Source organism: Gymnodraco acuticeps, unplaced genomic scaffold, assembly GCF_902827175.1.
Source record: "Gymnodraco acuticeps unplaced genomic scaffold, fGymAcu1.1, whole genome shotgun sequence".
Classification (NCBI taxonomy): domain Eukaryota; kingdom Metazoa; phylum Chordata; class Actinopteri; order Perciformes; family Bathydraconidae; genus Gymnodraco; species Gymnodraco acuticeps.
The window spans coordinates 1,736,562-1,757,794 of NW_022992150.1; the positions used below are offsets into that span (position 1 = coordinate 1,736,562).

Below are 21,233 nucleotides of genomic sequence, written 5' to 3' on the forward strand. Positions count from 1 at the left end.
CGCTGATGAAAAAGAGGACAATTTTGAGCAGTAACTGGGGACAGTATCACATTCTCTGGATACATCAATTATATTTCTTATCCCAGCAACTGTAGGCTTCACAAATGAAGTAGAAAAATATGAGTAGGTTGCAGAAAGAGGAGAACTGAGCACTTGGGTGTCCTGCGATCATGTGCCACCGGCTGACTACGTGAAAACAGCACCAACAACCTCAATAACACACTTTCACCCCCCATGGGGCGAGGCCAATTAAAAACATAGTCTGTTTAAAGTGTCTCATGCTTGGCTGGGCCCAAACCAAACTGTTTCTGCGTTGAAACATATATTAACTCTGGTCTCCTGTTGAAAACAGTGCCATGTTACAATTAGGGAGGCTGTTACTGAGCAGGCAGCAGCTGTCAGAGACGGTCCCAGAGGAGAGTCCACAGCACAGGGAAAACAAGGAGCTGCAAGCGAAATATATACTGACATTTTTCTTCCACCTTTCTGTTAACATGTTAAGCTCTTATCCTCTCTGCTTTGATTACTTTACTGGCTCTTTGTCAGTATAGTAAGAGTCAAATGAACTGTAGCCTATAGTGAGTGTGGTATAATTATTTTGTGGTTTGGATGGCGATGGCACATATTTGGAAAGTGTTACTTGGGCCTACATTTTTTCAAACCAATCAATGAATTAGCACAGAAAATAATCAGTAGGCCTATATTCAATCACAGGAAATGTTATCATTTGTTGCAGTCCGGTACAAAATTGTAAACAAAATAGAGCTCAACCAATAAATATCCACATTAATAATACTCTAATTATATAGTATATAATATACAGTATACATATAGTATATTAAATATAACTACATCACATTGAAAAAACTGAAACGTTAACCTGAATTAAATACATTATGCCAACAAATGTCACATTAGGTGTGTGTATTAGTTTAGTTATATATTAATATTAAGTTGAACTTAATATATTTTATTTAAACTTAATATTATTTCTTTAACTAACCTAATACAGTTATGTGAAATGTGTTGAAAAGTTTTCAGTGCAGTCAGAGGGGCCAGTTTATCTGTATTGAGTACATTTACTTTTTTGACTGATTATACTTTTATCTAAGCAATATTTCAACACAAAAACTGAAATGTATTATTTGTACAGTGTGGAATTAATACTTTAAGTATTTAATAAGCACTGTGTTAAATGTGTTACATTTAATGGATGGCCAATTTTCGGAAAATTCGATTTTTAGTCAAGCTCAGCCAAATATGACCATGTGACATGTTTCCCTTTATGTCTGTGATGGTGTGTGGAAGTGAATCCTGATTCTGTTTCCCAGCGGAGGGGGTAAAAGGACCGTCGTAGACCTAAAGCTATTTTGTTATGACTGCAATTCTAGAAATACAGAAGATGATAAAACATGACGGGTGGCAATAATGACTCAAACAAATGTATATTCTTGGTAAAAGGTTTGGCTAATACGGGTTTGGTTACATTCTGGATTTTAACTAAAATAAAGATGTTCTTCTCTCTCAATTTTTCTGGACCTGATCATAAATAATCTTGGTTGAGATTATTTGAGTCATAAAACGTATTTAAGGATTATTTTAGCCTTTGGATGGGAAATAGGGCCTGTACAAGAGCTGACCACAATAAAAGAGAAATGTGCCATGTGAATCCTGAAAAAGAAGAACTAAAATTAGTCATGTTTCTTTTTCTGAATATTTCATCATAGGAAAACTTGCCAAATTCTCAAAAGACAACACAACCCCTTAGAGCAGGGGTTCCCATCCCCCGGTCCGCGGACCGGTACCGGGCCGCGAAATAGCTGTGAGTTTATCGTAATATTTGCAGAATTATAAATATATAAAAATATTTTATCATAATATTTTTGTCAAAAAGTGTTTAATTTGTGCACCTATACCAGTCATATTATTTCATCCAGTAGCCTAGTTAATCTTTCACCAGAAAACCGTTGAAAATGGCTTTTATGATGTTCCGAGGGATTCGGCGGCTCAGGGTATCAGCCTCTCGTGCGCACGAGAAAGTTACCGGTGCCGGAGACAACCATTTAATTGCAGACTGTTATGTTTATGTGGGGAAATGGCAGTGCATACATTATTTGAGATATATTTCAAACTCAGACTTCATTTTAAGGACATGTCAGGTGTAGAGCTATTTGTTTAAGCACCGGATTGGCAAAACAGGAGAGTCTGTAAACCAGTCTGCCTTGATCTATGAATTCGTGTCTGGGACTCTCACGGTCTCTGTTGCCCGCAGCTGTTTTATAGAAGGAAAACCTCCTTCACTTCATGAAATGGCTGCAGCATCAGCAGGCAGCGGGACCCGTATACTCCGCCTCTGAGTGCAGCACCAGCGCGCCGAGAGCGGTGCCTTTTTACGCACCGCCTTCGCTGAGTTTACCTTCATCAGAACAGCGAGTGACTGCAGGCTACTGTGTTAACCACACACCTCTACACACATCGAACTGCCAGATTACTCCCCCTTTTATTAGTTTTATGAAGGAGATGTCCAGTCACCAAGGCGCATGATCAACCTGATCTCACCATTACATTACATTACATTACATTGCATTTAGCTGACGCTTTTATCCAAAGCGACTTACAATAAGTACATTCGACCAGGAAGACACAACCTTGAAGAAAACAGAATCATATAAGTACATCAGGTTTCATAGAGCCAAACATTTCAAGTGCTACTCAACTGGCTTTAGGTAAGCCAGTCCTTTATTAGTATAAAAGTGCTTCGTTAATAGTTCTAACGCTCGAAGTGGAGTCGAAAGAGATGAGTTTTCAGTTTGCGCCGGAAGATGTGCAAGCTATCTGCTGTCCTGATGTCAATGGGGAGCTCATTCCACCATCTTGGAGCCAGGACAGCAAACCCACGTGTTTTCGCCGATGGGAACTTGGGTCCCCCTCGCAGCGAGGGCGCAACGAGTCGTTTGGCTGATGCAGAGCGTAGTGCACGCGCTGGGGTGTACGGTTTAACCATGTCCTGGATGTAGGAAGGGCCAGATCCATTCGCAGCATGGTAAGCAAGTACCAGTGTCTTGAAGTGGATTCTAGCAGTTACCGGAAGCCAGTGAAGGGAGCGGAGGAGCGGAGTGGTGTGGGAGAATTTAGGAAGGTTGAAGACCAGACGAGCCGCTGCATTCTGGATGAGCTGCAGAGGTCGGATGGCACATGCAGGTAGACCAGCCAGGAGGGAGTTGCAGTAGTCTAGGCGTGAGATGACGAGAGCCTGGACCAGAACCTGAGTCGCTTTCTGAGTCAGCTGGGGACGTATCTTCCTGATGTTGTAAAGCGTGTATCTGCAGCAACGGGTTGTAGCAGCGATGTTTGCAGTGAAGGACAGGTTGTTATCTAGGGTCACACCCAGATTCCTTGCAGTCTGAGTCGGGGAAACAACTGAGGTGTCGATGTTGATTGTTAGGTCAAGAGTGGGACAATCTTTTCCCGGGAGGAAGAGCAGCTCAGTCTTGTCAAGGTTGAGCTTGAGGTGGTGCGCAGACATCCACTGAGAGATGTCAGCTAGACAAGCAGAGATGCGTGCAACGACCTGGGTCTCTGAGCAGGGAAAGGACAGAATTAATTGGGTGTCATCAGCGTAGCAGTGGTAAGAAAAACCATGCGGGCTAATGACTGATCCGAGCGAGTTTGTGTACAGGGAGAAGAGGAGGGGACCAAGAACAGAGCCCTGAGGGACCCCCGTAGTTAATTGACAAGGGTCGGACTCAGACCCTCTCCAAGTCACCCTGTAGGTAGTCTTTCAGGTATGAGGTGAGGAGGGAAAGTGCAGAGCCTGAAACTCCAAGTTTTTGGAGAGTGCGAAGGAGGATCTGATGATTCACCGTGTCGAATGCAGCAGACAGGTCCAATAGGATGATGACAGAGGAGAGGGATGCAGTTTTGGCAGTGTGCAGTTCCTCCGTGACAGCAATGAGAGCAGTTTTCTGTGGAGTGACCTGCCTTGAAACCAGACTGGTGCGGATCCAGAAGGTTGTTCTGATTGAGATAACAGGAGAGTTGTTTAAAGACAGCGCGTTCAAGTGATTTAGACAGGAACGGGAGGAGAGAGACAGGCCTGTAGTTTATAACATCAGACGGGTTGAGAGTGGGTTTCTTTAGGAGAGGGTTTACTCTTGCCTCCTTGAGACTGTTTGGAAAGTGACCAGAAGTTAGAGAAGTGTTGATGAAATGGGTGAGAAACGGTAAAATATCAGGAGCGATAGTCTGAAGGAGGTTTGAAGGGATAGGGTCCAGAGGACAGGTGGTAGGGAGGGCAGAGGTAATGAGGGTAAGAACCTCACTTGGAGAGAGAGGGGAAAAGGAGGTAAGTGTGTTAGTGGAAGGAGGGTCTGGTGACCCTGCGGTGAGTAAAGGTGAGTCAGAAAAAGAAGAGCGAATATCATCAACCTTTTTTTCAAAGTGGGTAACAAAGTCGCTTGACAGAAGTGAGGAGGGGGGAGGAGCTTTTGGAGGGTCCAAGAGGGTGGAGAAGATGGAAAATAGTTTTTTAGGATTGGAATAGGAAGATTGGATCTTATCTTGAAAGAAAGTGCTTTTTGCCTGAGAGATCGAAGCAGAGAAAGAGGAGAGGAGAGCCTGATAGGTTAGGAGGTCGTCACGGTGTTTGGATTTCCACCATTTCCGCTCTGCTGCCCACCAGAATGCGTGACTCCACCACGACTCCTTAACACCGCATTGCGTGGTGGAGTCACGCATTCTGCTCCATTTACGTGTCGGCACCACGCAAAAAAACCCAATGTAAAGTGAATGAGGCTCCTTTGTCGTGGTGCACACACGCATTTCTACAACGTCCCGCAGTGAGCTTTTATTCTATAAAACATTTTTAAAATCTACTTTATAGCTTGTAGTAACTCACGGGAGGCTTTTTTTAATTTGATTTGTATTCATAATAATTTTTATTTTTCGTCAGAATGTAAAAATTACATTAGTTACGATTTTTTTTTCTCAAAAAACAGTGCATTGTGTGTAATACAACTGCGATTTTTATTAAATTAGTTAGTTTTTAAGGAAGGCCAGAGCTCATCAACTCAAAAACACCAGATTATCCTTGTTAATTACACAACATTGATTGGTTTAAATTGTGTACAATGCTTTTGTATTTTTCCCCTTCGATTAGGAGAAACGAATATTTTTTCGGAGTTTTTGTATGGCAGAAGACACTACACTACCCAGAATCCTCAGCTATCGTTTGGGACTACACCATGTGCTTAGCTTGACAAACCCCGTGATCAGTCCTCAAGCTCTGTGATTGGATGTTGGAGTGGCAGTGCGCGAATTTTACACGGAGCGTCAAAAAGCACCTTGAAATGGAATGAAACCCATCGACGGCACGCTATTCAAAACAGGAATCGAACGTGTCCTATCCCCCCCCACACCCGTGTTTTTGAGTTGATGAGTAGTTCAGATATCACTGTAAAATCAATCGACAGTAAGGAGAATACTTACTTCCGGGTGTAAAATTCTCCGTTATCCAATGGGAATGGACGCTCGTAATACAATAAAGGGGACATGATCATTATCTTTTAAATAACGTTAACTAAACGGAACAATCTATTTGACACAGGTGAAGCTCTGGCCTTCCTTAAAAACTAACTAATTTAATAAAAATCACAGTTGTATTACACACACTGTTTTTTGAAAACAAAAATTCGTAACTAATATAATTTTTACATTCTGACGAAAAATAAAAATTATTATGAATACAAATAAAATAAAAGAAGTCTCCCGTGAGTTACTACAAGCTATATAGTAGATTTTAAAAACGTTTTATAGAATAAAAGCTCACTGCGGGACGTTGTAGAATGCGTTTGTGCACCACGACAAAAGAGCCTCATTCACTTTACATTGGGGTTTTTTGCGTGGTGCCGACACGTAAATGGAGCAGAATGCGTGACTCTCCCACGCAATGCGGTGTTAAGGAGTCGTGGTGGAGTCACGCATTCTGGTGAGATCAGGTTGCGCATGATATGTGTGTGTGTGTATGTGTGTGTGTATGTACTCTGCTCAGCTCTGTGTGTTTGTGTCTGTCCGACACCGGCATTTGTTTTCAAATGACCATGAACAGTAATTTACACACATCTGGCTAACTCCATAGGTAGCATGCGGGTGTTCCCAAAATAAATTAGTTTAATCTTAATCTCGATGTAGTGCTAAATGCTGTCGGACATGCATCACCACGTCCACACCATCATAATATCTTCTGAAAACAAATGCCAGGGACACACACACACACACACACACACACACACACACACACACACACACACACACACACACACACACACACACACACACACACACACACACACACACACACACACACACACACACACACACACACACACACACACACACACACACACACCACACACACACACACACACACACACACACACACACACACACACACACACACACACACACACACACAGGCGTCCGGACACCTCCTTCATAATGCGCCTTCTCCTCGTTTCCCCAGCATTCACTGGATTATCCGTAAATCGTAAACAAAACCAAAACGTTGATTTATTTTCCCGTTTTGGTTTAAAAACTGAATAACGTCGGTTTTTTGGTTTTCCGTTTTTACGAAAAACCAAAAAACGACACCGGTTATTTTTTAAAACGTTGTTAATATGTTTTGGATGCATATTGTTCTAGTATTTGTTCAGGCTGTTACATACAATTAGCCTCTGTTGCTACCTGCTGGTGGTGAGTAAATATTAAAATCAGTTAAAATTGACAACCGGTCCGCGACTTTTTATGTATCTGCCGGTCCTTGGCACAATAAAGGTTGGGAACCCCTGCCTTAGAGCACATTGTAACAGCCCTGACATCAAATAAAAATCAGAATAAGTAAAATCATAATGCTCAGTCTTTCAGCTGGTTATTCAGTAACTGCCAATAACGGAAAACAACAAAATCATATTTTCAAAAGAAATATTTACTACATTTTCAAGGAACTACTTCAATAAAGTACTATAAACACATTTTAATTTAAAAATGAACTCTGTAGTTGACATTTCTAGCAATATTTTCCCTTGTAGTACTTGAGTTGACCTTAATGCTGTATGTGGTTTGTATGTATCACCCCCCCCCCCCTTTACCAACTTGTTGTTAGAAAGACTGAGAACATGGAAAATAGTCGTTAAGTTAAAACACATCAAGAGGCGTTTGATGTGTGCCACTCAAAAGTAATACAAAAGTTACTATTATTGTATACAGAAAGATAAATGAGCAGTACATCAGATCCTATGATACTACACATTTTGGTTGAGTGCAAATTATAAACTATATCATTGTCCTTGTCTCATCTTATCGTTCCACTTTATGACACAAACTAAACTTTTTCTAGGTGTTCTAAGAATTTTCCCATTCAAGACATGAGTTTGAAAGTAAAGACGCTGCACGGAAAGACATTTGGACTTCCATCTGAAGCGACATTTAACCTTTCTGAAGAGAAGGATCATGATTTAACACCTGAAATGTTGCATCGTGATAGAAACATTTGAAAAGAAGAACGGTCAACATACGAAGCTCCTAATGTTTGTTAAACTTCATTATTTAACGGGAAAACCAACGATACACATCGACAGCGTTTTGACAATTGCGAACCTCCTTGAGAGTGAAAACTATGATTCCTAATATAACACCCACAAATTAATACCACTCTTAAAACACACTTACATTTTTAAATTCAAAATTCAAATGAAATTCAATGACCTCATCCATTATTCAGTTGAAAAACACACACAAAGAGGAGAAAGTCCTCTATATTCACATATTACTCCTCAAAGACGAAGTTAAATACAAACTAAAATCAAATACTAAATGTACAGAGGAAGGTGTTTTTCACTTTGTGTGTGAACAGTAGAAATAGTGTTCACATTGTGACAAACAGTGCAGGTCAGTTCAGTAGCGTAGAGTTATTCCTTCCTCAGTTCTGCGTCCTCCTTCATCTTCTGCTCCTGCACGCGACTCCGAGTGGAGCCTACAGAGACCAATCATCAAGATGTTAGAGGACCAAAGATGTGATTGACAGCAAGGACACATGAAGAACATTTCATATAATATATAAAGCGGTTTGCACTCACTCAAATCTGTAAGCCTCTGTATGAGAGTAGACTCTCCTCCAGGTTTGCTGTAAATAAAATCAAAGACAGTGAGCCCTATTCATGTTTGTATGCCATGATACATTGTGCTGTAAATAAAACCCTGTTTGTGACCAACCTGCCATCGGCTTCATCTTGCCCGTCCACGTCGAAGCGTAGCCTCTTCAGGGGCTTCGGACCGGAGCCCATGTCCAGAGCCCTCTTAAAGGAGCGGTCGCTGCTGTTCACCATCTGGTTGATCTTCTGGAAGCGGTTGGACAGCTGCAGATGGAAACAGACAGATAGAGTAAGTGAGAGAAAAAATAAATGGAATTGCAGATTCATTTGAATGAAATGCTCAGTGATTTTAAAAAGAAGATGGACGCACCCCGAAAGATTCCCCGATTGAAACCAGCATTCTGTGGAGGGAAAAACACCAATGAGAGAAAGTTGTGTGAAGATCGTGTTTTTACTCCATAACTATGTCAATGATCATGCTACTTCACAAGTGCAGTTGGGATGTTATCCGGTTTGCCCTATGTGGATAATACATGTTCTGCAGTGTTTGATCCAATACATCAAAATCTAAATTATTAGAAAAAAATAAAGTATAAAATTGACTAAACTGAAAATAAATGCTTATTTTCTCATTAAAAAGAATGGTTACATGACTGTTTTATTAAAGGGTTACAATTCTGAAAAGACATGATTATATGGTAGTGAGGGAATGAAGTGATTTATCAAAGTAAAAGTGGAAACTAATTAGTAATATGTAATTTTATGGCAGTTCTTTAAAAACACTTTTTTGACTCACCTGGAGCGAGGAGTCATGATCCCCGGGGACATGCGGGGGTTTTTCAGAGGGGAGATGTACACGTTGTTGCTCCCAGGCACCCGGAGGGGGGAGTTGGGGAACTTGTAGGGGCTGCATGGTATTTGTGGGATCGGAGAGAGGGTGGGTGGCTAAAAGAAACAGAACAGCAACAATGAGAGGGTTTGTTAGCCGTGTGAGTTTATCAGATTATGAAGGTATCAAAGTCAAACTGCCGATCCAACGTGGTGGAGGGGGGGGGGCTCACCCTGGTGGAGGCGTACTGCAGGATGTTGGTTTTCAGCCTCTGCATGAACACTTGGTTGTAGAAGACAATGATGGAGTCGTAGTGGCCTTCGGAGATTAACACGTGCTTAAAGGTCTGCAACATAAAGGCAGACACAACAAATGTTCACAGAAACATTGAAATGAAGATTAAAAAAGCAACAAAAGGATAGTTATTAGCATTAAAGGTGTCACCTCCTGGTTGGTGTTGGCCATGTTCTTGTACGCTGTGACGATGGTCTTGAAGCGCAGATCAACGCTCTTCACTTTACATATGGCATACATGGCTGACATCATCAACTGCAGGAGAGAACAATGAGAGGCGGTTTAAAAAACAGAGACAAAAAAAGGCAAGAGGAAACAGACGGGTGTATTTAGGGTACAACAGACGGGTGTATTTAGGGTTACCTGGTCGAGGTGGCGGTCTCTCATCAGCTCGTGCTCGTGCTGCAGCGTGTGCTGGAACAGAGTCCATATGATGGGCTCCAGCTCGGGGTGCGAGGACAGCAGGTAGGAGCACAGGATCTTCAGCCTGCTGTAGGCCAGGCGGTACACTGCAGAGAGAGGACACCACAGAGACGGTTGGAAATGAATTCACTCGATTTTTCACCTTGTGTTGTATGTCTCCACGGGAGGTTCCCTAGATATTTGTGTGAAATAGTCATAATTAGCAGATTAACTACTGACTTCAAAAACATGCTTTGTGAGGTCACAGTGACCTCAATCTGACCAAGGGAAAACAGTTTTTCTGACAGTGATGTTGATCAATGAGAATAAATATCTTCGGTTGGAAAGTCAGCTTACATTTTTTATAGAAGAGGCTGAGAGAGTTGGACTTTGGGAGTCGTGCGTTCTGGGTCGAAGGCTGAGAGGAAACCTGAGAGCTGGGCGGGGCGGGGGAGTCAGGAGGCAAAACACGGGAGCCGGGACGCATGGGGGAGAGGTATCTGTAGGGACAATAGGGAAACCGCATGTCTTTTACATCATAAACATTAAAGATAACAATATGTTAAAATCACACAATGGGAGGTTTTAGTAAAACAGGTTCAAATCCTCAGAGAGAAAGGCTCATGGTGAGTTAGTCATGGAATTTAACAATGTCTTTTTACTAGTATGATGCATGCAAGTTGCACACTATGTGACTTGTTGTAATGACTCATAGTGGTTTCCCAACAGCTTAAGGAAGTGATAGGGTCTAATAAAGTTCTCAGAGCTGGCTGCAACTGCCAGAGAGATAAGTAGGTCGTGGTGGACTCACAGGTCGGCTGCAGTGTGGTTGTGCTGCAGCGGTTGGCTGAAACTGGCCGGGGTCTCCACCTGCTCCGCGGCGCCGCTCTCATGCTCCTGTGTTAGCAGCTCAAACAGTGGTGAGCCCTGCAGAGACACAAACAGGATTATATATAAATATATTTACAATATTTTGCAGCCTCTTTCATGGCTTACATGTTTATTCAGAAAAACATTTACATTTTACACACCTAATTTCCTTTGCAAAAACACACCTGTCAAATTATAACTAGGGGCTGCTGATATGTCTGTTCCTCATTGTAACACAATTTACCCAAGGACACTCCCTATAGCATCCTCTCTGATTTGACTGATAACCGAAAGACCCTCTAAATACCAACGTATCCAATCCTGCCTACACACTGGAAATATCCTCAACAATTCTCAAACAACATTCAACTCCAGATGAAATGACATACAGACCAGTGTAGTACTGGATTATCAGCATCTTTACACCAGGCCGAAACTCAGTGTTGAGATCATGCAGGGCAGTGGGTGCGGTTTACTACTCAGCCATTTGCACAGCGGCTGCAGGTATAAACCTGTCGTTAGCACATTCTTTGTGCAACACATGCCACACCCGGCTGTAGCGGATGACACATTTTGAAAGTACACTTGTATTCGATTGCTATGACAGCATGCATAGCGGATGCCAACACTGCAATGTTTAGGAAACTGTTTATTTAAGTACAATTTTAAGATTTGGGAGGTTGATCTAAACACACCTCTATCAGTCAAGAAGAAAATAACAATGTCAGACTACATATCCAAATGAGTGTAAAAACAAAGCAGTGATGGGAGGACTTTGACTCCGGTGGACGCTCCTCCCTGTGTGTTTACAGCCCAGTAGATCGTTGTGTAGCAGCAGCCGTGCAGTCTGCTAAGAGGATTCTGGTTTCCAGTCTGGCCGGAGCAGAGTCAAACCTCTGGAACTCAAGAGGAACAAACACCATGCCGCGCGGGGCTGCTGCAGGAACTGACAGGAAACAAAAGAAGGGAAGAACCACTCGAATGCTCACGCCGTTGAGGAGAGGCACACGATTCTACTCTCACGGGGGATCAGAGCTGTGAAAGACTGGGAAACGTTCTGAACGAGGACTTCTGACTGCAGGACTTTCACTTTCAGAACATAAGGACTTTGGATACTAATACAGGTATTTTGAGGAGTTGCCGTATACTTTCTGGTATATAACATAACCACACAAACTGAGCCTTCTTTAGTCTTCAAGGACTGCATTTCCTACCCAAATGAAGCGTAACATTTAGCTGCCTAGAGCACATGGTTGGATTAAGAGACTGGATTTTTATGACTGACACAAGTACACGATTGAGGAGCACATTTTAACTCTGTAAAAGTTACAACCCGGTATAAAAATGGATAACCACACCGCAACCACACCAAGCTCCATTCACATTTTCATGAATTGCAGCAAGAATGACGGCTTCAAGTACACACTGTACAGCTCGGTTTTCAGCGTGGTGTTTGTTGTTGGTCTTATATTTAACATGGTGGCTATTTACATTTTTGGCTGTACACTGAAGCTGCGGAACGAGACCACGACCTACATGATAAACCTTGTGGTTTCAGACTTTCTCTTTGTCCTGAGCCTGCCTTTTCGGATTGTTTACTTCATTAGACGCGATTGGCTGTTTGGAAGCGTGCTCTGCAAGATCTCTGTGGCCCTGTTCTACACCAACATGTACGGCAGCATCCTCTTCCTCACCTGCATCAGTGTCGACCGCTTCCTGGCCATCGTGCACCCGTTCCGCTCCCAGGCAATTCGTACTAAGAGGAACGCCAAACTGGCATGCTGCACAGTGTGGGTGTTGGTTCTTTCTGGAAGCATTCCCACTGGCTTTCTTTTGGACACCACTTCACCCAAAAATGCCAACTCCTCTTCCAACTTCTGCTTTGAAAACTACTCTGAAAATCAGTGGAAGGCGGAGCTGTCCAAGGTGGTGGTGTTTATTGAGACTGTGGGTTTCATCATCCCATTGTTGCTCAATGTCTTCTGCTCCATAATGGTGCTACGGACACTGAGGAAACCCCAAGTCCTCTCCCGCAGCGGGACCCTCAACAAGACAAAAATATTAAGGATGATCTTTGTGCATATTTTCGTCTTCTGCTTCTGTTTCATTCCCTACAATATTAATCTCATATTCTACGCCATGGTCCGCTCCAAAGTCCTAAAGGGATGCAACGTAGAATCTGTGGTCAGAACCATCTACCCCATAGCGCTGTGCATAGCAGTGACCAACTGCTGCTTTGATCCAGTCATTTACTACTTCACTTCAGAGACCATTCAGAGCTCCATCAAACGCAAGTCCACAGTATGGCACAACGGGGCGAGGCTATTCGAGAGACTACAGATGGACAGCTCACAAAGCAGTCCAAACACAACACCCAAAAGCCTGGCCCTGCAGTCTCCGAGAACCCAAGAGTATCACAATGAGTCCACAGTCTGATGTCGACTCCATTATGGAACATGATAAATAATGAATTGATTGCTGGTGATTTCAATCTGAGGACGTAGTTGACCTCAATAACAACACATCAACACAACGGTTACTAAGGAGTTACTCTCATCTACTGGACGCCACAGAGCAGAGACTTTAGACTTGGAGTTAAGACACTGATCCCTTTTAAGTCGATAGAAGAGTGGAACAAGTCAAGGAAGAACAGGAAGTGCGTCGCAGCATAGATACTCTTGTGTGGGCTACCAGTTCACAACACAAGTTTGAAAACAAGTGTGTATTAGTGGAAATGACAGGTGTGTGTTTTAGCCATGGTAATGTGCACTGGGCTGAAAATAAGTTTCAGCTTTTGCACAGATGACATTGTAACTGTAGTCTTATTTTCCAGAGCAGATTCTCCTTTTTAAAAAGTCTGCTTTGGCAATGCTGAACAAGTATTACAACCCTTTTTGATGTAGTGTACATTTTACAAGTATGTGTGGCCTGATTATGGCTTTGAACCACTTTATGGAGAATTGCGTCTATAGCAGCTTTTTCCCCATTCACTGAAAGCGAATAAAAGCGTTTTTAACTTAAAAGGTTTTGAGTTTGAAATTCGTAACTTGTTCGATAGTGTGGTGATATATTTGACAGTATCAGGGTATCAGTTTTTCATATGAAACACTTTGGGTGCAACCGAATGGTTTGTCGAGACTGATTAGTCATACAAGCACCAGCGACACAACCACAGGTACTGTGCGCTATGAAGGCACCTGGTACAATGAGTCAATATTTAACAGATGCACATTGCACCGGCCAGCACAGCACTAACACTGCAAATGGCCTTATCTCAATAGGTGGTTATATCTGTAGACATGCTGGGATGATGACAAAACTTGAAGCCAAATTTGATGAGAATTATTTAAAAGATCTCAGCTAGGCTGGCTACACATCGGACCATTATGTCTGTTGAAAACAGCTGAGAGAAAGTGGAATATGCTGCAGCTTGAATATTTGTTCATTCTTGGAGAAGCTGTGTGCTGCAAGACTGAGCATTGCTGCATTCCTCATGTTGCCCGAGGGTCTGCAGTGACAGGGGTAGACTCATCACTATCGCTGCTGTGGATTGTGAAACTTCAGCAGGCGAGCAACAACATGCCTCACGAGGGAGAAGTGCGTTTACAAAATAAGGCACATTAATGGTTGCTGCAATCCTGAGAAAGTTCAGGAAAATAACTTGGAATGTAAACTTTAAAAGAAGAAAAGCAGTCTTTTTTTGCCATGTTTGGGCTGTGTTGATTACATCACTTAAATAGACTTAATAGAAAGAAGCAGCTGGACCTTTTCCAATCAGCATAAAAGCAATATTTTAGTGGATAACTGGTTTTAAAGCAGGGTAGGTCGTTCAAATGAGGGTTGGTTTGATAATCACACAACCATGTTCCAGTTTCTCAATCAAGACATGTTGTCTTCCCCATATATTACTTGTACATTTCCATCTAAATGTGTCTGATAAGGACCAAGTGGTGTACAGTTAAATGGTAATGTTTTTTATTAGCCTAATATTCACCAAATCAAGATGATTCAAACAGAGCCTAACATAGCTTTAAATAAATTCAAATTTTGTTTTGGAAAATCTGATGTGAAAATGAAATAGAATCCCTTTTTACTGCATTTTGATTTGTTTGAATAATTCAGACCTACATTACATGAAAAGGCTATTATCCACTAACTCAGATCTACACACTGACTTGTTGATCCCTGCCAGACCCAAGGCTGACACACAGGACACACTTTCAGTGAATTATTGCTATTCCTTTATCTGCACAGTTAATGATTACCTCCAATCAAGCGTGTATGTTTTTAACAAGAAGCCATAAACATGACACCCACCATGACAGTCATGAAACAACCTGTGCTTGATTGTAAGGCTGATCACAAAATGCAGTCAAATATGAAAAGTCGTTTGTTGAAAATAACAAGTCTTTCCTCAAGCCAACTGTGTGATGAGTCATTTTAAAGCTCATCAAATGTTTTTATATCAGGTAAATAAAACAAACTACAAGACATGCGGCTAGGAGAGGAGGGAGAGGAGAGGGAGAGAGAGGGAGACCCTGACCTGTGAGTAGGTGTAGGCGTGAACTGCTCCCATCAGTAGCATGTGCACCGTTACAGCATCCTAACAAATGATCCAGAGTCTACAAGAATCACTTCATGACTGCGACTTCATACTGGTGAGTTTATCTTCCAATATCCTTCTCAGTTTTATATGCAAACACTAGAAAATACTTCAATATTTCAATTTAATGAAATGAAAACAGCAATTTACTGTATGAACCTATCAAGATGTAGTAGAAACTTAACAGTTGAATCCACAAAAAGTATCTAATGAGAGAGAAAATGTAATGCTTGAGAATTTCTTTGGCTTTTAGGGCTAAGGAACCACCGAATAGGATTTGATCTTAGGACACAAAACATGCTTTGCAATTCTTAAAACAGCATCACGATCATTTCAACAGCTCATCAGACACTCAGTGTGACAAGTGAAGGATTATACAGGAGTTGATTTCAGATCAATAATGCAGACAACATAAATATGAAGGGAGAAAAAGTGTTTTGAAGAAAATATGTTTCTCAATGCCTTGGGTCATAGAGAAAAGAAGTCTTGTTACTGAGGATTCAAAAGAAAATGAAAATGTAATCGAGAGGCTACCCGAGAGTTGACTGAAAGTGATGATCGATGTTCATGGACTCAAAACAGTCTCACATTGTGTATTTTAAAATGTATCTTAATAATATTATTCTTCAGTCATCGGTATTGTTTAACACAATAGTTATTTTGGGACTGGAGTGTTTAGAGAATTACGTAAAGAGGACAAGGTAGAAAAAGATCCTGATGACGTTATGTATTCCAAACGCAGGAAAAAGAGGCATTTGTAAAGAGTCCTCACAATCATACTCTTACCAATAAACACTCAAACATACTTAGCTGGATATTTGATAACGCATCGCAGACTAAAGCCTAGAACTGACTATCAAGGTAAATCAACAATCAACTTCACCAAATGTGATTTTACTGCAGGGGAACAGTGTTAGATGGTGAGGTGATTCTTTCCCCCCCCCCCCACTGCATGTAATGAAACTACATGTTTGCTTGTTTTATGAGCAGGAAGTTGCAGTCAAAACTTTATTGACAGTTAGACTATATCCTTACATATGAAATATATATATATGTTAGCTGAAGCTGTGTATTCATGTCACCTCAACATATTTACATTCCATAAAAAACAGCAGTTTAATAAGGTTTTACAAGCCACGGGTTTAACTGCCATTAAACCTGTTCTTTTCACTCACTGTATGTTCACTTTAATCTTATCTCCTCCAGGGATAGGAGTGACACTGCGTTAAGTGTGCTGGAAAAGTCAATCATTTTAAGACATGGACGTGTGGAATATGAGTGATGTGGCAGCCAAGCCTGTGTCCCCTCTGTCTAACTGCACGTTGGACACCAGCTACCGCTTCACCTTCTATCAGGTGTCCTACAGCATCATCTTCCTGCTGGGGTTGGTCACCAACAGCCTGGCTCTGCGCAGACTGTGTCTGTCTCCCTGCACCATGAACAGCACAGCCATTTACATGGTCAGCCTCTCTGCTGCTGACATGTTTTTTGTAATCTCTCTGCCTCTGAGAATATTCTACTACCACCAGAGGGCCAGAGCCAAGACAGGAGACTTGTCCAGTTGGACTTTTAGTGTGGCGTACTGCCACCTCACTTTCACCCTCAAATACATCAGCCTGTACGGGGGCATCTTCTTCCTGGTGTGCATTGCTGTGGACCGTTACTTTGCCGTAGTGCACCCGCTGGCCTCTACGCTCCGCAGGCTGCGTGTCGCACAGCTGGTGAGTGGGGGGATCTGGTGCCTGGTGCTGGGGCTCAGTGTGAGTCTGCCTCTGCTGCGCTTTGCAGCCGCTCACCAGCACCAGCCCTGTCTGCTGGACCCCTCCTCCCAACGCCACCGCAAAATCATCCTGGTAGCTCTGGGCCTAGTCTTGGGCTCATTTCTGCTGCCCGCTCTGCTTCTCCTCTGCAGCTACTGCAGGGTGCTGAGGGTGCTTCGCCATCCGAGACACCGCTCTCGCAGCCAGCGCCGAGGACGCCAGCACACTCTCACCATCATTTACTGGGTGCTCGGCATCTTCCTGCTCTGCTTCGTCCCCTATCACATCAACCTCCTGGGATACACTCTCACACACGTGGGACTGCTGCCCTATTGTGGCCTGGCAAAGGTGACCAAGGCGGTGCACCCCGTGGTGCTTTCACTAGCAAGCTCCAATTGCTGCCTAAATCCACTCATCTACTATTTCTCCAGCAGCATGTTGCACAGGGAGGCGCCCGGGGGAGGCAGTGGCAGCTAGTGACACGGATCATTGCTATCATTATCTTAAAAGCACTCGATTATGATTCATTCAATTGTCCAGGACTTTTTCTATTCTACTACTACAGCATCCTGTTGCTCCTACTGTGTCTGCAGTTCTTCAGAAGTTAAACTAAGATAACTCTGTGTGTGTTGAACATGTACTCTGTATTATTGTAAGGAATTATAATGTTTGTGTGTTTGCTTTGGTGCCATGCTACTATAAAGAAGAAGCACAATGACAGCTTAGTTATTTTGTTTTGTGTACTCCGACAGTTTAATGTGCCAGTAAAATATTGATATGTCATGACTTTTTTTATATGTAGTGAATGTAACATGTTGCCTCATTTTCCAGAATGCTGCTCGGACCTTGTAAAGTATGTTGATCTTGTTTATGTAATTCTTACAATGTAGTAATAATACCTTAGAAAAATAATTGTGTGTATTTCTTTCTTTGGCAAATGATTACAGATGTAATATTGACATGTTATGTATGCATTAACCTCTTTAACATCCTGGGAGATTATTGCTAGCATACTGTAGTGGTGATGAGAGATCAAACTCACCGGCCTCCATGCAATCCTCTCCATGATGAGGTTCTCGCTGGTCTCCAGATGTTTGACGATATCTTTGCTCAGAGTGGGCTCCGCCTTGATGAAACTCTCGATGACTTTGTAGAAGTCGAACGCAGAGAGGTTGACCACATCCAGGATCCAGGGGAAACACACGTTTGTCTCAACGGGATCACCAGAGCCCCCGTGGTTGTATCCTCCAGTCTTAAAACTGCTCTCTAATCATGAGAAGAAAACAACATTATTACAACTTGCTACAGATAACTGTAAGATGCAAGGAATTATATATTAAAGTTATTTCCCATTTAGTTTAAAAATTACCTCCATAGGTCGCCATCACTACCTCCAAAGCGCAGGCGAGCAGTGATGTGTGGAACGTGGAGTCATTGAGGAGTTTACTGGAAGTAAAACCATTTGATTTAGCTCAAGGCAAATAACCCTTAAATGCTTATCTATTCTTCACCTCAAATAAAAATATATATAAAGCATGCATGAACAAGTCATTACAATGACTGATTTCATAGTTGGGATTTAATAAAAACACATACCTGAAATTCTGCACGGAAAGTCGCTTCTCTTCCTATAAAATGGGAAGGGAACAACATGAATACGTTATTTCAGACATGTATAAAGTCTACAGATCATGGTAGTTGCCTTCATTCAGATATTCTCTTTGCTCTTTAAAGCATAGGAAGTAAAAAAAAAGGCAAAACAAGTAATTGTTAGCAAATATAAAGTAGATTTATCAATTATGGATTCCTAAGATACATTGTTTTGGGTTATACTGGGAACTGCTACATTTAAACTTACCTAAGTGTTTCAAATAAATAAAAACAATGCAAATACAAAGTAAGTAAATAAAAAACAGTTGGAAACTTAATAAGTCAAACAAATCAATTACCGATTTCAACATCGCTTCCATGACTTTGTAATACAGTCTGACGCCGAGTTTAAATCTCTGAAAGAGAAAAGAATACACACAAGTCAGTGACAAGATTATTTAAGCACTGGAGTGTTGCCATTGTTGCTCATTGTCTTCTTCGGTGTTGGTTTATACCTGCAAACCGAGAGCGACACAGTGCAGGCCGACAGCCTGGCCAAACCTCTGGCTGAACACCTGCCCGAGGGTCTCCAAGCGCTTCAGCACGCCCTGCGTCGGGTCCACGGTGCAATTCTGATCACAGGTGAGAGGAAAGCAGGTCCAATTAAGTTAGTAAAAGTGCAGTTTCATGGGGCATTTTAATCAGTGGCAACCCCTCTAGAGACTCACTTTGAAATATGTAGCCAGGTTAGTGGATGGCTGATCTCCACTGGAGGTGAGGTCCCCTCTCAACTGCTGGATGGAGTTCATCGCAGCTCTGATGGGACAAAACACAAATCAGACAGTGCTGAAGGATGGACATTAGAAGGGAAAGGAGCCGTTTTGAGCTCTGCTACTAAAAACTGATTTTTATTACGTCACATGGGGGAGCAACTTTCTCGGACTCCTTCCTTTTGCCCAATCCGCGGTAGTAGTTTGTAGTTTTGAGCGGTTGTGATTTAGTGAGCTGGTATTGTTTCGGTAATTTTACATTGCATTTCACAATTTGTAATCATGGTGAGCTTGTGTTTGTGCAGGTTGCACAAACTCCAGCCTGTCAGGACATCGAGTCCACAGTTTCCCTCACAGGAAAAGGACCGGAGCTAGCTTTCGTTCCTGGGTGCGTTGTGCGAGGTGCATCCACCTTCCTGCAGCACATACTCTCCACAGCTGAAGCCTATCAAGCAAAACGTTTATCAGCAAACCGTATTACATCCCTCTCCCCCCCTTCGCTGCTCTCTCTCTCCCCCCTCGCTGTTCTCTCTCTCCCCTCCGGTACACAGCACCGTAAGACGTAGTGTGGAGTTGCATTAGGTAACGCTGTGGTGGCTGTACTGCTCCAGCCGTCTCCTTTGTGTTTGTTTGTTTGTTTGTTTCCCCCTGTCTGTGTTGTTTTTGTGGGCGTGGTGGCTGTCACTCCTGGCTCAACCTCCACTCACCTGCTGCAATCAGCTGTGCACCCTCCCCGACTACACAACTGCTTTCCATCAAGCCATTTACAACGGCATATCAACGGAGACTACACAACCTTTCTCCGCCAGATCGTCAAGTATCAGCCGTATCTCACGTCTCCCCTCCGGTACACAGCGCCGTAAGACGTAGTGTGGAGTTGCATTAGGTAACGCGAGATACGGCTGATACTTGCGCATTAGTTTCTGTTATGGATCAGTATCAACAGTCCTGCCAGTAACGTTACTATATTATCAATACTACTTTAGTTATAGCCTGATATATGATAACTTATAGCCAGTGGCGGCCGGCCCATAGGGGCGCCGCCCACCCTCTTCCCACATGTTTGATTGTCATTAAAAATTAAACATAAATAAAAAAATATATTTAAAAAAAAATAGTTTTTATTTTATTTTTAATGAACAAGGTAAATATTATATAATTGGTATCAGTAAAATGTATAATCTACAATAAAATGTCGTCAAATTTTTTTTTACGATATCTAAAGTTACTGATAAGTCACATGTTTCCTGCCTGGCCGCAGCGTGTATCATTAGATAATTACCCTCTCTCGTCCGGGCGGTAGAAAGGAGCCCTCAGCCAGAGCAGCAGCAGCCAACAAGCTGACTGTTGCTATCTGTAAACTATGCCGCCGAAACATAATTTCAGCCAATCAGCGTCGTCAGATCTGATGCTCAAAGGGCGCCGTGTCAGCGCCCTGGCCTGTGTGTCTGTGAGTTGTTTGGACTCGTATCCAAGGTGACGCTACAGTAGTTGTCGAGGATGGCTGCGTCTCGGTGCTAGTGGATCGCCGGAGCTGTAGATTAACATTTACATGCTTATTGTAGTTGTAAGGGCAATGCCTGTAGCACCATGGAGCATATGTGTGGGCTGGACCAGAGCCCTAGAGCTAGAGCTCTGGGCTGGACCTGTATTTTACAGGAAAGGAGTGAGCAGAGGGTGGAGTTGTCGATTCTTGTTCAGTTGTCATCTTCCTCACCCTCTCAAACTTTGAGTTGCGCGCTACAATGGGAACCAAACAATGGTGTAGCTGTATTAAAGTCCGAGTGGAAACAGTCGTGAGTAAATCTGATTTTGTCAGAAATCGGGAGAAATATGACCCCGGGAGGAAACCGGGGAGAGGGCAATGAAATCGGGAGTCTCTCGCGAAAATCGGGAGGGTTGGCAAGTATGACACACACGCACGCACGCACGCACGCACGCACGCACGCACGCACGGTGGGCCCCACC

At 42.7% G+C, this 21,233-nt stretch overlaps 3 protein-coding genes across 3 annotated transcripts in view; 2 read left to right on the forward strand and 1 right to left on the reverse strand.

Annotated features, from left to right (window-relative positions):
• Positions 1-6,964: 6,964 nt before the first annotated feature.
• rb1 (retinoblastoma 1) overlaps positions 6,965-21,233 on the reverse strand; it is a 28,551-nt gene continuing 14,282 nt past the window's right edge. The window contains exons 12-27 of the mRNA XM_034204124.1: positions 19,224-19,311; positions 19,011-19,127; positions 18,855-18,911; positions 18,502-18,533; positions 18,275-18,351; positions 17,948-18,171; positions 10,484-10,599; positions 10,030-10,172; positions 9,634-9,779; positions 9,421-9,525; positions 9,209-9,322; positions 8,944-9,092; positions 8,518-8,548; positions 8,269-8,411; positions 8,133-8,179; positions 6,965-8,029 (exon numbers count right to left, since the gene is read on the reverse strand). Coding sequence (XP_034060015.1) covers positions 7,965-8,029; positions 8,133-8,179; positions 8,269-8,411; positions 8,518-8,548; positions 8,944-9,092; positions 9,209-9,322; positions 9,421-9,525; positions 9,634-9,779; positions 10,030-10,172; positions 10,484-10,599; positions 17,948-18,171; positions 18,275-18,351; positions 18,502-18,533; positions 18,855-18,911; positions 19,011-19,127; positions 19,224-19,311 — 1,654 coding nt within the window. The 3' untranslated portion in view covers positions 6,965-7,964. The remainder of the gene's footprint in view (positions 8,030-8,132; positions 8,180-8,268; positions 8,412-8,517; positions 8,549-8,943; positions 9,093-9,208; positions 9,323-9,420; positions 9,526-9,633; positions 9,780-10,029; positions 10,173-10,483; positions 10,600-17,947; positions 18,172-18,274; positions 18,352-18,501; positions 18,534-18,854; positions 18,912-19,010; positions 19,128-19,223; positions 19,312-21,233) is intronic.
• LOC117538440 (lysophosphatidic acid receptor 6-like) lies at positions 11,089-13,565 on the forward strand. The gene has a single exon (XM_034204125.1). The coding sequence runs from the start codon at positions 11,887-11,889 to the stop codon at positions 12,976-12,978; it is 1,092 nt and encodes a 363-aa protein (XP_034060016.1). The 5' UTR covers positions 11,089-11,886; the 3' UTR covers positions 12,979-13,565.
• LOC117538442 (lysophosphatidic acid receptor 6-like) lies at positions 13,820-17,851 on the forward strand. The gene is made up of 2 exons (XM_034204126.1): positions 13,820-15,200; positions 16,352-17,851. Exon 2 carries the CDS (start codon positions 16,405-16,407, stop codon positions 17,380-17,382), a length of 978 nt encoding a protein of 325 aa, XP_034060017.1. The 5' UTR covers positions 13,820-15,200; positions 16,352-16,404; the 3' UTR covers positions 17,383-17,851.

Excerpts from the sequence above, each read along its gene's own strand:
- LOC117538440 (XM_034204125.1), top strand. The coding sequence starts at position 11,887 with ATGGATAACCACACCGCAACCACACCAAGCTCCATTCACATTTTCATG.
- LOC117538442 (XM_034204126.1), top strand. The coding sequence starts at position 16,405 with ATGGACGTGTGGAATATGAGTGATGTGGCAGCCAAGCCTGTGTCCCCT.